Below are 13,409 nucleotides of genomic sequence, written 5' to 3' on the forward strand. Positions count from 1 at the left end.
TATTTTTAGCTCTTGCATAACCCCCTGGATAAAAACCAGAATTACTGGTGATGCTTCCTTTTCAGAAATCTGTAACTGACACATGATAGGCAGGTGGGAATTTGCAGAATGGCATAAACTGTAACTGAAACACAGGACAACTCTGGTAAAGCTTGCATAGACTGTGTGATTTATTGTGACATTAACTCAAAAATGCTAAGAAATTGAGTTCATGGGCTAAAGAAGCCAAGCGAATTATCCCAGCTTTTAACAAAGTTGTGAAAGAAGCCAACTCTATGTTCACTGAGACTTTTATCTTAAATCTTTGCCCACCCATACCCACTTTAAACTCCTGCTATTAAAAATTTTCACAAATGAGAGCCCAACACTTACTTCTTTCAGTGTTACAGAGAAAAGCTGCCTTATAAGTTAACTCATAAGACATGTTGGGAACATAGTCTCCCTTTTTATGTTGTTTCACAGTTTATAAAGGAAGTCAATGAATTTCCTTATGAAACAAGTCACTAATAGTAAAGCACTAGTTCTCAAAAGAAATCCCTTAAGCATCCTTCAAATTTGCTTCCATATAAGGACAAATTCAAATGCAGCATTTCAGGAATTAGTATAAAGAATTGGGCATGTTTTTTCCTAAAACAGCAAGCATCATAGATAAACTGGAACTTACCATGACTCGTCATCCCCTTTCTGTTCACCTCAGACACATTTGAAAACATAATATCAATTTGACCTCTGACAGTTAAGTCAGAGAAGAAAATTCTCAGGACATTTGTACCAAGTAAAAATCATCCAGTATGGATGGCTTTTATTTTAATGTTCATTTATTTTCACTTTTCATCTCCTTGAAAGGAAGAAAAGAAGGAGTCTATGCACATGCTTTCATCTCTTCATTGAGTTCCCAAATACCTGGAACATACAAGACAGTGTCAGGTCAAATCCAGGAGTCAGCAATTCCATCTGTGTCTCCCATGTGAGGTCACATCCTTGGACCATCATCTGTTACCTCCAAGAATGCATCATCAGCAAGCTGGAATGGAAATGAGTAGACAGATTTTGCATGGCTTTGGGCATCACAAGATGTGCCTTAACCTGCTGTGCCACATATATGTAGCATGTCACAATATGTTTTATATGGATTTTTTTCATTGTGTTTGCACTTATTGGAGTTTTTCTGTTATACTGTGATAACTATCTTTTATTTTTATTTTTATTTTTTCAAGTTTTATTTATTTATTTGAAAACCAGAGTAATACAGAAAAGGGAAAGACACAGAAAATGAGACTCTTCCTCTACTGGTTTTCTCCACAACACTCCCACCCCCATCCCAATAAATTGAAAAGTCATGCCTGGGGAAGACAGGAGCTAGGAGCCAGAAATTTTGACCTGGTCTACCACATGGGCAGTAAGGGCACAAACATCTGGACAATCTTCTGCTTCCTTCACACGTGTATCTGTTGGATGCTGAATTGGATGCAGATCAACCCGGACTCAAAGAGGTGCTCATATTGCAACTTAACTTGCTGAACCCCAGACCAGCCTCTTCTGTTTTTTTGGTTTTGCTTGGGAAGCACTAAAATATTTCAGATGCTTCTCTCTTTTTTTTTCCCAATAACAAAGCAGTTTGTGTTATAGTTAACTGCTGCTGTCACTGCTCTGGAGTACCAACAATGGGCATCAATCAAATCACCCTTTATACAATTCAGGCAGCATGTAGGGATCATTGCACAGGTTTCTGTAGTCAGAGTCAGAGTAAACTGAGGTGAATATCCCAGCCCTTCAGTCCCCAAACTCAATGATTATTCCCTGAATTACCTGTGTGCAATTCTTCCCCATTCTTTATGCTAGCATTGGGAGATTCAGTTATCTTTGGCAAGGCTTGTTTACTCCTATAAGTACTTGTTAGTCTGCAACCATAATGATTACTTCTTAGCTGCTTGTCTTCCAGCTTGCTTGTAATCAGATCATTTAATAACAAAGTAGCTAATGTTTTGAGATGATATAATGTGAAGCAGACCACACTTGTGCTGATGAAGTAAAATTGTTGTCCTTCAGTTTGTGCTACCTAATTATTGTCTGAAAAAGCAAGCAAAAGATATAGTTCAATACCTGGGCCCCTATATCCACATCAGAAACCTGGAAAAGGTGCCTAGCTTCTGATTCCATACTGGCTTACTTCCAGCCATTGCCACTGTTTGGGGAGTGAACCAGCAGATTAAATATCTGTGTGTTTGTGTCTCTCCTCTGTCAAACTCTTTTGAATAAAAGTCAAATAAATCTTTACAAAGCATTCCATACACTTGTCATAAAGCACACATTCTTTTAAACATGACTTGGGATATTTTATGGAATAGACAATATTTTAGGCCATAAAGTAACTTTCCACTGTTTCTGAGAGATCAAAATCATAGCATACACCTTCTCTCTCTCTCTCTCTGTGTCTCTCTCTCTGTCTCTCTCTCTCTCTCTCTCTTTAGCATGTATATTTTCTATCACGATGGAATATAAGTGGAAATAAACAATTTTGGAGTTATGAAAATACATGGGAATAATAATTATGTTCCTCTTGAAACTAATTAAAGTGGAAGCAACATACCAAAACATACAAGATACTGTAAAAGCAGTAAGAAGAGGAAAATCAACAGCAGTGAAAACCTACATATATCCAACAATGTAATGTTTAATCTCAAAGAGCCAGAAAAGAAGATTCCACATCGAAAGCTAGTAGAAGGAAAAAATAATTAATATCTAAACAGAAATTTTAAAAATTAGGGACTATCAAATTCCCAAGGCAGACAGCATATAAGTAGCTAGGGCTAGAAATACCCTTCTCTCTCCATGTGTGGGGCAGACTGGTGAAGTTTAGGAGATCCTAGTTCCCAGTGACTGTGGGAGTTGTGAAAACAAAGACTATGGGAATTGTGGGACCACATGATAGGGTGTGACATGTGGCTGGGCCTCTGGACAGTCTTTATGTCTGAAATCAGAGGCTAAGAGGTCCCAGATTGCCTGAGTTGAATCATATCAGGATTTTGTGCTCACACAAACACCACGGAAATCCTCTGTATCAGTTCATGTGCTAGTATGGGTGAGATTTTTAGCCATGGCAGGCTAACCCCAGACATTGAGTACCCTGAAAGAGAGGAATTAAGGCATGGATTATGCTAATAGCTATAATCGTTTCATACACTCTTTGTACAAATGAAAAGATTTATCATATTCAACATAAGTGCCATCTTAGATTCTCACCACACACTCTAGCACTGGCCAGAGTACACTGGCAAATGACGATACACCTTTGTATTTCCAATGAAGAAGCAGTTACTCCACCAACTCATAGAGGTAATTTAAAAATAAAAAGCATCATAAAAGAAAATCAACAAGTGTTTCCAAAAATGCCTATAAATGCACACAGAAGCATAAGGGCAATACCAAAGATGACATCACAATCTCCCAAAAGCAATGTAACATTTCTACAATATTATAATGTGAAGACAAAAAAATTGATGAACCACCTGAAAAAGAATGAGAAAACAATAACACAAGATTATTAAAAAGCATACTGAAACAAATCATTAACATAAAGCAATCCATATATGCTATGGATGAAAATAACCTGCTAACAGATAGAGATTTTTGACGTGAATATGTTACATAGAAAATAACACTGAAAAACTTCAATAATAGGCTTCATCAGGCTGAAAAATAAGAATACCCAAGACAAATAACAAATTCTTGAAATATCTCTGAACAACAAATAAAAGAAGAAAAATCTAGAAAAATTCAAATACTGTTAAATGTTTATGGGACACTGTCAAATGAACAAACCTATGTATCGTAGGATTTCCTTAAGGTGAAGAAAGAGAGAGAGAGAAAGACTGGATAAGAAGGTCTGTTCAGTGATTGATAGCAGAAAACACCACCAACATGGAGAAATAAAGGGACATGCAAATGGAAAAGCACGTGGAAGTCTCAAACGACCTTCACCATGATGACACAATATAGTCATACTTCACATGGTAAAACATAAAAATATCTTCTCAGGAATTTGTTTAATTTTGTTTTTTACAGAAATCTAGAATCATTACATTTTCACAAATTAGTCTAAGAAGTATTTTACAATGAGATTTAGCTTCATAAGATGCTCTCACATTCACATTTGCTCTTCTTAACATATAAAGAACATGGGGAACATTTATATAGAAGGAATTTCAAAACCTGGTAGGTCGAGTACATTTCCCAATATCATTAGGATAATTTGTGGCAATGGTAATACTTAAATGTAGGATGGAAGTAATGAAACAATGAACACTGAAATGCATTGAAACAATGAATAATAAATAATGAAATACATATTTCAATACTGATCCTGAACATTTAACTGTGCTATATGCTCAATTTAGCTTCTTTTTCTTCCAATAGGGTAGTTTACACTACTTGTTGTATTAACATTAGCAATACATATCTGTGATGTTATTCTATGCTTTATATGGTTGATGCTTCACTATCTTTCATTTCATTCATGTACGGTCTAGGGTGGGCTGTGTATTCTGTTTTCTCTACATTCCTTTGAAAATCATATGCCCTCCTTTTATTTCCAGCTGTGGTATCTGTTATGTCATGATGAATACTAATATTTGAGGAATGAATAAATAAAATTCAAAAATTTCAATAAAAGAGAAATACTTGTTATGCTTGGAGTTGATTGAGAATGAGAGAAGGAACAATACCTACATGTCCATGTTAAGTGGAGCACTGTTCACAATAGTCATTATATGGAGTCAACCAAGATGTCCATCTATATATAAATGAACAAAGAAACTGTGGTGCTTATACATGGTGAAATATTATTCACCTATCAAACAGAATGAAATATTTATATGTACAGTAACATTAACAGTACTAAAGATCATTATGCTCAGCAAAATAAGACAAACACAGAAGGATCAATACAATGTTATCTCTGTGAACATTAAAAATATAGGCCACCAGAATGCAGAATGCTAATTACCATAAACTGAAGATGGCAAAGATTGAGAGGAAAGAGAATAGAAAATGAGTGTAAAACACATAAATAAGAATTTCTAGTGTCCACAGAGCATGCAGATAATTATAATTAGTAGTAACACATTATATGCACTTACTATCTAAAGAAATAGAACAGAGGAGACTGCAGGCTCTAAACATTAATGAAAAGGATTGTAAGCAAGTCTTTACACCAATTATCTGATTTGATCAGTCTAAGCTGTGTTAAAATATTGCACTGTGCCACATAACATTATACAATTACTGTATGCTCAACTTCTTTCAGAAATAACATGGAATAAAATACAGACTCCTTGAACATCACAAAAGCCAAAGCAGTAGATGAGATATCTTAACCATAAAGCTGGTAAGGTAATCATCATATAGAGCTGTTACAATGATAGTTTTAGGAATAGAATTCAGGGTCACCTAGTTGATCATCATACAGCAGTGGTATTAAGATAATGTAAATTAAGGAATGATTTGGTCATAAATTGCTAAGGTTATCACAAAGCAGTAAGTTTCACTGTTTAATGGGAGGAAGAGTTAAGAGTAAGAATGCACATGTCAAAATTTGGATTAGCCGGCTGTTGCAGTCAGTCTGTCTTGAGGTATGATTCCTCTTTGGTCTCACATTCTAGAAGGCAACTCTGAACATCTAATAACTTGCTTTTTGTTGCTTAATTCTGATTTAAACCAGATTTAGTTTTTAATGTTTAACCAAAAAGTATTTTTTTTATTATTATTGATAAGTCAGATTTTACAGAGAGAAGGAGATAGAAAGATCTTCCATCCATTGGTTCACTCCCCAAGTGGCTGCAATGGCAAGAGTTGAGTTGATTTGAGACCAGGAGCTCCTTTCAGATCTCCTACACAGGTGCAGCGTCCCAAGGCTTTTGGCCATCCTTAACTTCTTTCTCAAGCCACACGCAAGAAGCTGGATGGCAAGCAGAACAGCTGGGACAAGAACCATTGCCCATATGGATCCTAGCGCATGCAAGGTGAGGATGTAGCCACTAGGCTACCACAACGGGCTCGCACAAAATGTCTTTGAGAAGCTGTATTTTTCAAAACTGTAAGTTGTAATTGATATTGTGGAGGAGGTGGACTAATATCGATGTGACCAAACTAATCCGACTTCATAAGGCCCATAAAGTAATTTTCAACTCCCATAATTCCAAGTGTTTCAGGGAGTAATTCCATGGCCAGTTTGTAAGACTGGCACCTGGTCAATGTGGTCTCAGAACCAACATCAGCTGGTTGTCACACCTATTATGCTGCATTTTTTCCCTAGTGGTGGAGAGGGGATAAACGTGGGTAGTCCTTTTCAGTATTCTCAGTTCTCTTACATCCAGAGACATGAATATTTATATCCTAGCCATCCTACCAGGTTATTTTACCATTTCCTGTCACCCTGGGGAAGGTTGACAGGTGCAAGGGATTGAGGATGGGGACTGGCGATAGGAAGGTGAGAAGATGTTGGAGGGACATGAGGTGTTGCAGAGTGGTGGTAAAGCGGTGTAGCACAATCTTGGTAGGAACTTATAAACTTGTTGTAACAATGTTATACAAAGATGCCCGGAGGTGTTGTAAAGGAAACCGGAAGTGGGGAGGACGAAAGCCGGAAATAGAGAGGGTAGGCAGTTTGTGACGACGTTGGCTGTTGGTCTTGAATGCTCAGTTCTGTAATGGAGTAGGGCAGTTTGTGTTGAGTGGTGTGTTGTCTAGATGATATTTTTCTGCCTGTACTTGTGGCAAGATATGGAAAGGACTGAGCGTGAAGCCAAATCCCCTGAAATCTGACAGTTACGATTCCTGGCGCTCCCTCCCCACTTAAAAGCCGCTGATTTGAATACTTACTAAGATGGCTGCCATTGATAAAATAGAAGATCCTATAGGGATCCTCCGAGAACAGGCACTGTGCACCATCTGCCTTAATTACTTCACAGACCCAGTGTCTATTGGCTGTGGGCATAACTTTTGCCGAGTGTGCATTAAAGAATTGTGGGGAGGGGAGGATGAGCTGGATACAGATGAGTCAGATCAGGAGGAGGAGGAGAGTGGAGAGGAAGAGGAGAGCGGAGAGGAGGAGGAGAGGGAAGAGAATGAGAGCAGAGAGGATGGGAGCGAGGGGCCGGAGGAGAATGGAGAGGGTGAGAACGGAGAAGATGAGAGCGGAGAGAAGAAGAATGGGGAGGAGGAGGAAAAAGGAGGGGAGGGAAATGGAGGGGAGGAGGAGATCGGAGAGAATGAGAGCGGAAATGAGAAGGGAAGTGGGGTGAAGGAGGAAAACGTAGATGAGAGAGGAGGGAAGGATAACGGGGAGGAGGAGGAGGAAAAAAGAGGGGAAGAGAATGGAGAGGAGAAGAGGGAGGAGGAAGTAGTGGAGCCTGTGTGGAATGATGAGGGTTGGAACAACCCTAAACAGGAAGAGTACTCTGAAGGAGACTGGGAAGAGCAGAAAGAACGTGAATCCTGTAATCCTGTCAGCCATGGGTGCCACTTGGGCTATGCGAGGGATGAGGAGAGTGAGGACAATCAAGGCTATTCTATGGGGGGCACGGAGGATAACCTAAGGGTAGAAAATAAAGAGGTTGAGGAAGTGCAGGAGGAAGACAAGCAACGAGAATTGGACCCAAACCATCCTGTGCCCCCATTTCCAGCACCTACGAAGTGCTACACCTGTCCTCAATGTCAAAGGAGCATTTCTCGGCGGACCTTCCGCCCCAATCTGCAGCTAGCCAACATGGTTCTGGTGATTCGGCAGATGTACCCAATGCCTGGCGTTCAGATTCCTGTAAGCGAGTATGGCATCTGTCCCAAACACCAAAAAGTCCTAAAGCTCTTCTGCCAGGTAGATGAAGAGCCCATCTGTGTGCCATGCCAAGAATCTGAAAGTCACAAACATCACAGCGTGGTTCCATTGGATGAGGTGGTGCAAGAGTACAAGGATAAGTTACGGGGGCAATTAGAACCACTGAGAAATTGCCTAGAGCGCGTGCAGAATATGAAGGCTAGGGAGGAGAAGCGAATTACAGAGCTACAGAAGCGGATGGAGTCAGAGCTGACATCTGTGGCCTTTATATTTATACAGCTGACCGATTTTCTGCTCAAGGAGCAAGCACAGCTGGATCAGGGTCTCCGACATATTAATGAAACCCAAATGATGCAGATGTCATCAGCAGCCAGTGACCTCTCAGTGCGGGCTACTCAGCTAAGCCACTTGCTGGCCCAGGTTGAGGAGCAGAGTGGTGATATGGACTTCCAGAAGCTCAATCACATCAAAAAGACTTTGAATAAGTGTAGGGAGGTAAGGCAGGAGCCCCTCATTCCTAGCTGGTCCTGTGTCACATACCAACCCCAAATCTGTGAAAACCTGAAAGCTGCCGTGGTGAGGAAGATGAAGCAAGTATTCTGTACATTTGTGAAAGAGGACCTGACACTGGATCCTGACACGGCTCATCCAAACCTGATACTGTCTACTGACTGTAGAATGGTCCACTTGCCAGGGCAGCAGCTGGAAGATGAGTTCTATCCCAAAAGATCCTTTAGTAATTATTACGTGCTGGCATCCCAGGGCTTCTGCTCTGGCCGGCACTACTGGGAGGTGGAAGTGAGTGGACCAACCGGCTGGGCATTAGGTGTTGCTGATGAATCGTTCTTTCATAAGCAAAAGATGCGCTCAAGAGGGTCCTTTCTGGATGGCAGCAATTTCAGACCCTCAGGCTGTAATCATCTCAGCCAGCCTCAGCTGTCCTGGGGGCAAAGCTCCCCCGGAAAAATATGGTGTATGATCAGCCAACTGAAGTCACAGGAGGAGATAATTCCAAGTTTAGACAATATAAAGCGACGTTTAGGCGTGTATCTGGACTATGAGGCCGGGCACATGGAATTCTACCTTTTGCACAATCTAACCCGTATCCGCAGATTCACAGTTACCTTCCTAGGTGAACGCGTCTTTCCTTTCTTCCGGCTGTTCCGCAATGGCACCAACATGAAGATATGCTCTTGATCAGCCTACTACCTTCAGGGACTTCTCTGGTCAGCACTGGGTCAGGTCACTATTACTATTATTGTTTCTAGTTCCCCCGCTATGGTCCTCCCCTGCTTCTCCATACAAGAACCTAAAGAACCCTCCCGACCTCCATCTTGTTGGGCTTCCACCTGTTGTGGCTGCCAAAGAGCAGATTTCTACAACACTTTAGTCATTTACTTGCATAGAATTTCTATTATTTATAGAAATTAATATTCTTCAAATATGTGTTTTATCTGTAGGTGGCTTTATTTACATGTAATGTGCATTCTTGATTTTGCTTTTTGCTATTGCCTGTTTAGTAAGTTCACTAAAAATTGCCTTTATGTCATTTGTAAGAATTATTTCTGATACTTTGTTTTAACTGGAGAGTTTTTATAAATGATTTTATTGCGTTTACAGATTTATTAAGTTTAGGTAATTTAGCATATAGCAACATGAATTTATTAAGTAGATTGTGTTTGTGTTAGCCGGTTTTGCAACCTTTTAATGCAATTTTGAAAAGTTATATTCTTTCTGTCCACAGCCATTTTAGAAGAAATTTTAGCCTGTATGATTAATGTCTTCAGTTTGATGAATAGCTAGTTTCTGTGGTAAAGTATACATAATCTAGACTTTCTCATTTTGTTATTTTAGTTGTGTAACTGAGTGATCTCAGGTGTACTGACATTGTTATACAGTCAGCAGTGAAGTCCATTTTCAAAGAAACATTATACAAAGTTTTGTGAGGTTTTCTCAGAAATGTAAAAATATGATTACTAATTCCTGTAGCACTTTCACTTACATTATTTATCAAAAATATTTGAAATTTGTTAAGGAGATATTTGCTCTCCTATGTTCATTGCAGTGAATTTCCAAGTAAGGTATAGACATAATTTATGTGTGTCAACAGATGAAAACTTTTAAAATGTTTTATCTATGAAGGATCTTCAACAAGCATATGTAAGATTTATACTAAAAGGATTGCATGAATTTCAAGTTTTTTTTATCAAAATATGGTTATTTTGTAACTCAACTTACCCTGATTTTTTGAAAGGACACAAACTTGTGAGTATAGATAATTAAGTTCTGGACACATTATATAGTTAACAACAGTATATACTTAAAGTTGTATAAGATAGTAGCTCATAAATATTTGTAACACAAAATGTGTAATTATATGAGGTGATGAGTATGTTAACTATTTTGTTACAGTAATGTCACAAAGGGTTAAGTGTATACCAGAATATATAGAATTTATATTTGTTACACAATACATATTTGTTAAACAATAAAGTTGAAAAATCCATATGTTTTGCAGTATCTTGTGTTTTTCAAACTTTATTTATTTATTTTTTTATGTTTTTTTTTTTTATTGTTGCTTACATTGTATTATGTAGTACAGTTTTATAGGCGCTGGGGATTCCCTCCACCCCTCCCATACCCCTCCCCCCATGGTGGATTCCTCCACCTTGTTGCATAACCATAGTTCAAGTTCAGTTGAGATTCATTGCTTGCAAACACATGCCTAGCATGAAGTTCAGCGTCTTATTGTCCAGATAAGTTCAGTGGCCTCTTGGGGAGACCTTCTCTGGTCTGAAGATAGGTCTAACAGAGTAAAGATCCGGTCAGTTAAAAGCCCCAACAAGGCCTCAGTATCAATATACAACATTATGGAATTAATTGACATAGTATTGGGTAAACAATATGTTAAAAATAATGCAAGTTCCATTCTTCGAAACATCTGGGTTGAGACAGTATCAATGGCAGGTTCAAAAAATAACAAACAACAAAGTCAGAGAGGAGGAGAGACAGAGAGGAAGAGCTTCCGTCCAATGATTCACTCCCCAAGCGGCTGCAATGGCTGGAGCTGACCCAATCCGAATCCAGGAGCCAGGAGCTCTTCCAGATCTCTCATGCAGGTACAGGGTCCCAAAGCTTTGGGCGGTCCTTGACTGCTTTCCCAGGCCACCAGCAGGGAGCTGGATGGGAAGCAAGGCCACTGGAATTAGAACTGGAGCCCATATGGGATCCTGGTGCATGTAAGTCGAGGACTTTAAGCACTACGCTATCGCGCCGGGCCCAAGATTTATTTACTTTTATTGCAAAGTCATATACAGAGGAGGGACAGAGAGGAAGATCTTCAGTCCAATGACTCATTCCCCATGCAGCCGCAACAGCCCAAGCTCAGCCGACCCGAAACCAGAAACCTGGAGCCTCCTCTGGGTCTCCCACGTGGGTGCAGTGTCCCAAGGCTCTGGTCTGTCCTCAAGTGCTTTCCCAGGTCACAAACATGGAGCTGGATGGAAAGCAGGGCTGCTGGGATAACAATCAGTGCCCATATGAGATCCTTTTGCATTCAATCCAAGCACTTTAGCCACTGGGCTATTGCGTTGTGCCCACAGTATCTTTCTGTAACAGTAGTTTTAGTAGTTTTATTAATTTAAAAGGTATGATTCATTTTTTAAAAATTAAAATTCGGTTAATTGCCAGTTGATGGACACAGAGTATTTCTATGTTAAAGTTAAAGGTCAAAGGTCAAAAAGATATGCAGGTTTAAACTGAGACAGTGATTTCCAGAAAAATTATTCCAACTTTCATTTTTAAGACGTGCAAGTATCGTTTTATCCACAGCTTCATTGAGTTAATTAGTAATATATTCTCTTCAGTACTTTTACTAGTTAAAAAGAAGGCAAAGGAAGTGTGATCCAATTTTCATATGCATATTTTATATCAGTTGAAACGTTGAATGTTTTTTCTTAGCCTATCTGTTCTTTTCTGATTTACCCATCACTTGTGTTTAAAATGATTTTTTACTGCAGTAAGACAGGATCCAAGTTTATCAGCCACCACAAGCACATACCCCCTTGGTATAATCAGAAAGGGGGGCATTTTTACATGTTGATATTTTAAATGACTTTTAAAAAAGGATCTTGATACTTCTGTGAGGTATCCAAAACTGGACACGGAGGAGATGTCATTACTGCTCGGGTGCATCATTGCTGACCCTGCCTTAGTTTGTGCAGGCCCATATCTGAACTGCTGCAGCTGAGGAAGCAACAGGTGGTAAGAGAAGAGCACATCAGAGGCATTTTTTAATACTATCTTGTGGTTTATGTTGCACAACCAGCAAGAAGTAAAAGAGATAGCCATGTTTGACCTTCCCAAATAGTAATGTAAAACCAGAGAAAGAAAAATTTTAATCTGGGAAAATCTGGCGAAAGTCCTCTTACTAAAGTAACAAGTCCAATAGTAGAACTAACTAATGCTGGGAACTAACAAAAATAGTGCTGTAAGATGAACACAGCACTTCCGAATAATCTTGCTAATAAAAGCATAGACTGCATCTAATAAGAGACAGTGAGTCAAACCAAACTATAGAACAGTCTACGCACTAATTCATTTGTAACATTCTGTATACATTTTCACTATTCCAGATACAGATCCCCGTGTACACCCCACCCTGGGAATTGCTGTTATGGTATTTCTTATTGATTGAATGACTTGTTTGGGTCAATACAATGAAATGTTTCTCCCTGTGTCTATGTGCACTCTTTGACTTAGGGCATGTAGAGATTGTTTCTGATCCTCAAGGATAACCATGATTTTAAATGTCGCATCCTTCATTGTTTCTTTTTTGTTCACTGTGTTAAGCTTCTGGCTGCTCTATTTTGGTTGCAATGAAACCCAGATATTAGCTAAGTATTAATGTAATACTTTATGATATATGACCACATCTCAGAATATAAATTACATCACAGTCCATTCAACTTAAAGTCGTACTTTCTTTTACAATCTAGAGTCTTTGATGCTTTCTTCAACCCTAAGGGAACCCTTAGCTGTCCCTTTCATGAGTCTCATAATTTTTTGATCTAGCCTGTCATTTCACTTATTGATACAGTATTTTGCACTTAAATGACTCATCTTAATTACCACCAAACTCTCCATTCTTCCTATTGGAAAAGAAAGCATATAACGATAAGCTTAAAAAACAGAATTCAAATACTCATATGTTTTAATTCACTTTAGATGATTTATTATAATTTATAATTTTCTTTGTCATACATCTATGATTTTGAAAATATTTTTCCTATTCAATGAAAAAATAATTTTAGAAATTAAGGGTCAGAAAACATATTATTTTTTATCTGAAGAAAACTGCATTGTTTTTAAGTGAAATAAGAGAAATCAATTTCTTCTTTAGACTAGAATAAAGTACAGTCTGTATAACTGATGATACAAGAGAATCACAAGCATAAAGGAAAATATTTTTTTAAAAAAAGCTCATTTTGGAGCAGGCACTCGATATGGTGGTTTAACCCACCGCTTAGGACACGAATAATTTGTAGTGGAGTGCCTGAGTTAGAGTCCAGATTCT

At 38.7% G+C, this 13,409-nt stretch overlaps 1 protein-coding gene across 1 annotated transcript; it reads left to right on the forward strand.

Annotated features, from left to right (window-relative positions):
• The first annotated feature begins 7,570 nt into the window (after positions 1 to 7,570).
• On the forward strand, positions 7,571 to 9,031 carry LOC121169131 (E3 ubiquitin-protein ligase TRIM41-like). The gene has a single exon (XM_040999587.1). It carries the CDS (start codon positions 7,571 to 7,573, stop codon positions 9,029 to 9,031), a length of 1,461 nt encoding a protein of 486 aa, XP_040855521.1.
• The last annotated feature ends 4,378 nt before the right edge of the window (positions 9,032 to 13,409 follow it).

The sequence above is a fragment of the Ochotona curzoniae genome, unplaced genomic scaffold, assembly GCF_017591425.1.
Source record: "Ochotona curzoniae isolate NIBS_2020 unplaced genomic scaffold, NIBS_Ocur_1.0 scaffold_1852, whole genome shotgun sequence".
NCBI classification, from domain to species: Eukaryota; Metazoa; Chordata; class Mammalia; order Lagomorpha; family Ochotonidae; genus Ochotona; species Ochotona curzoniae.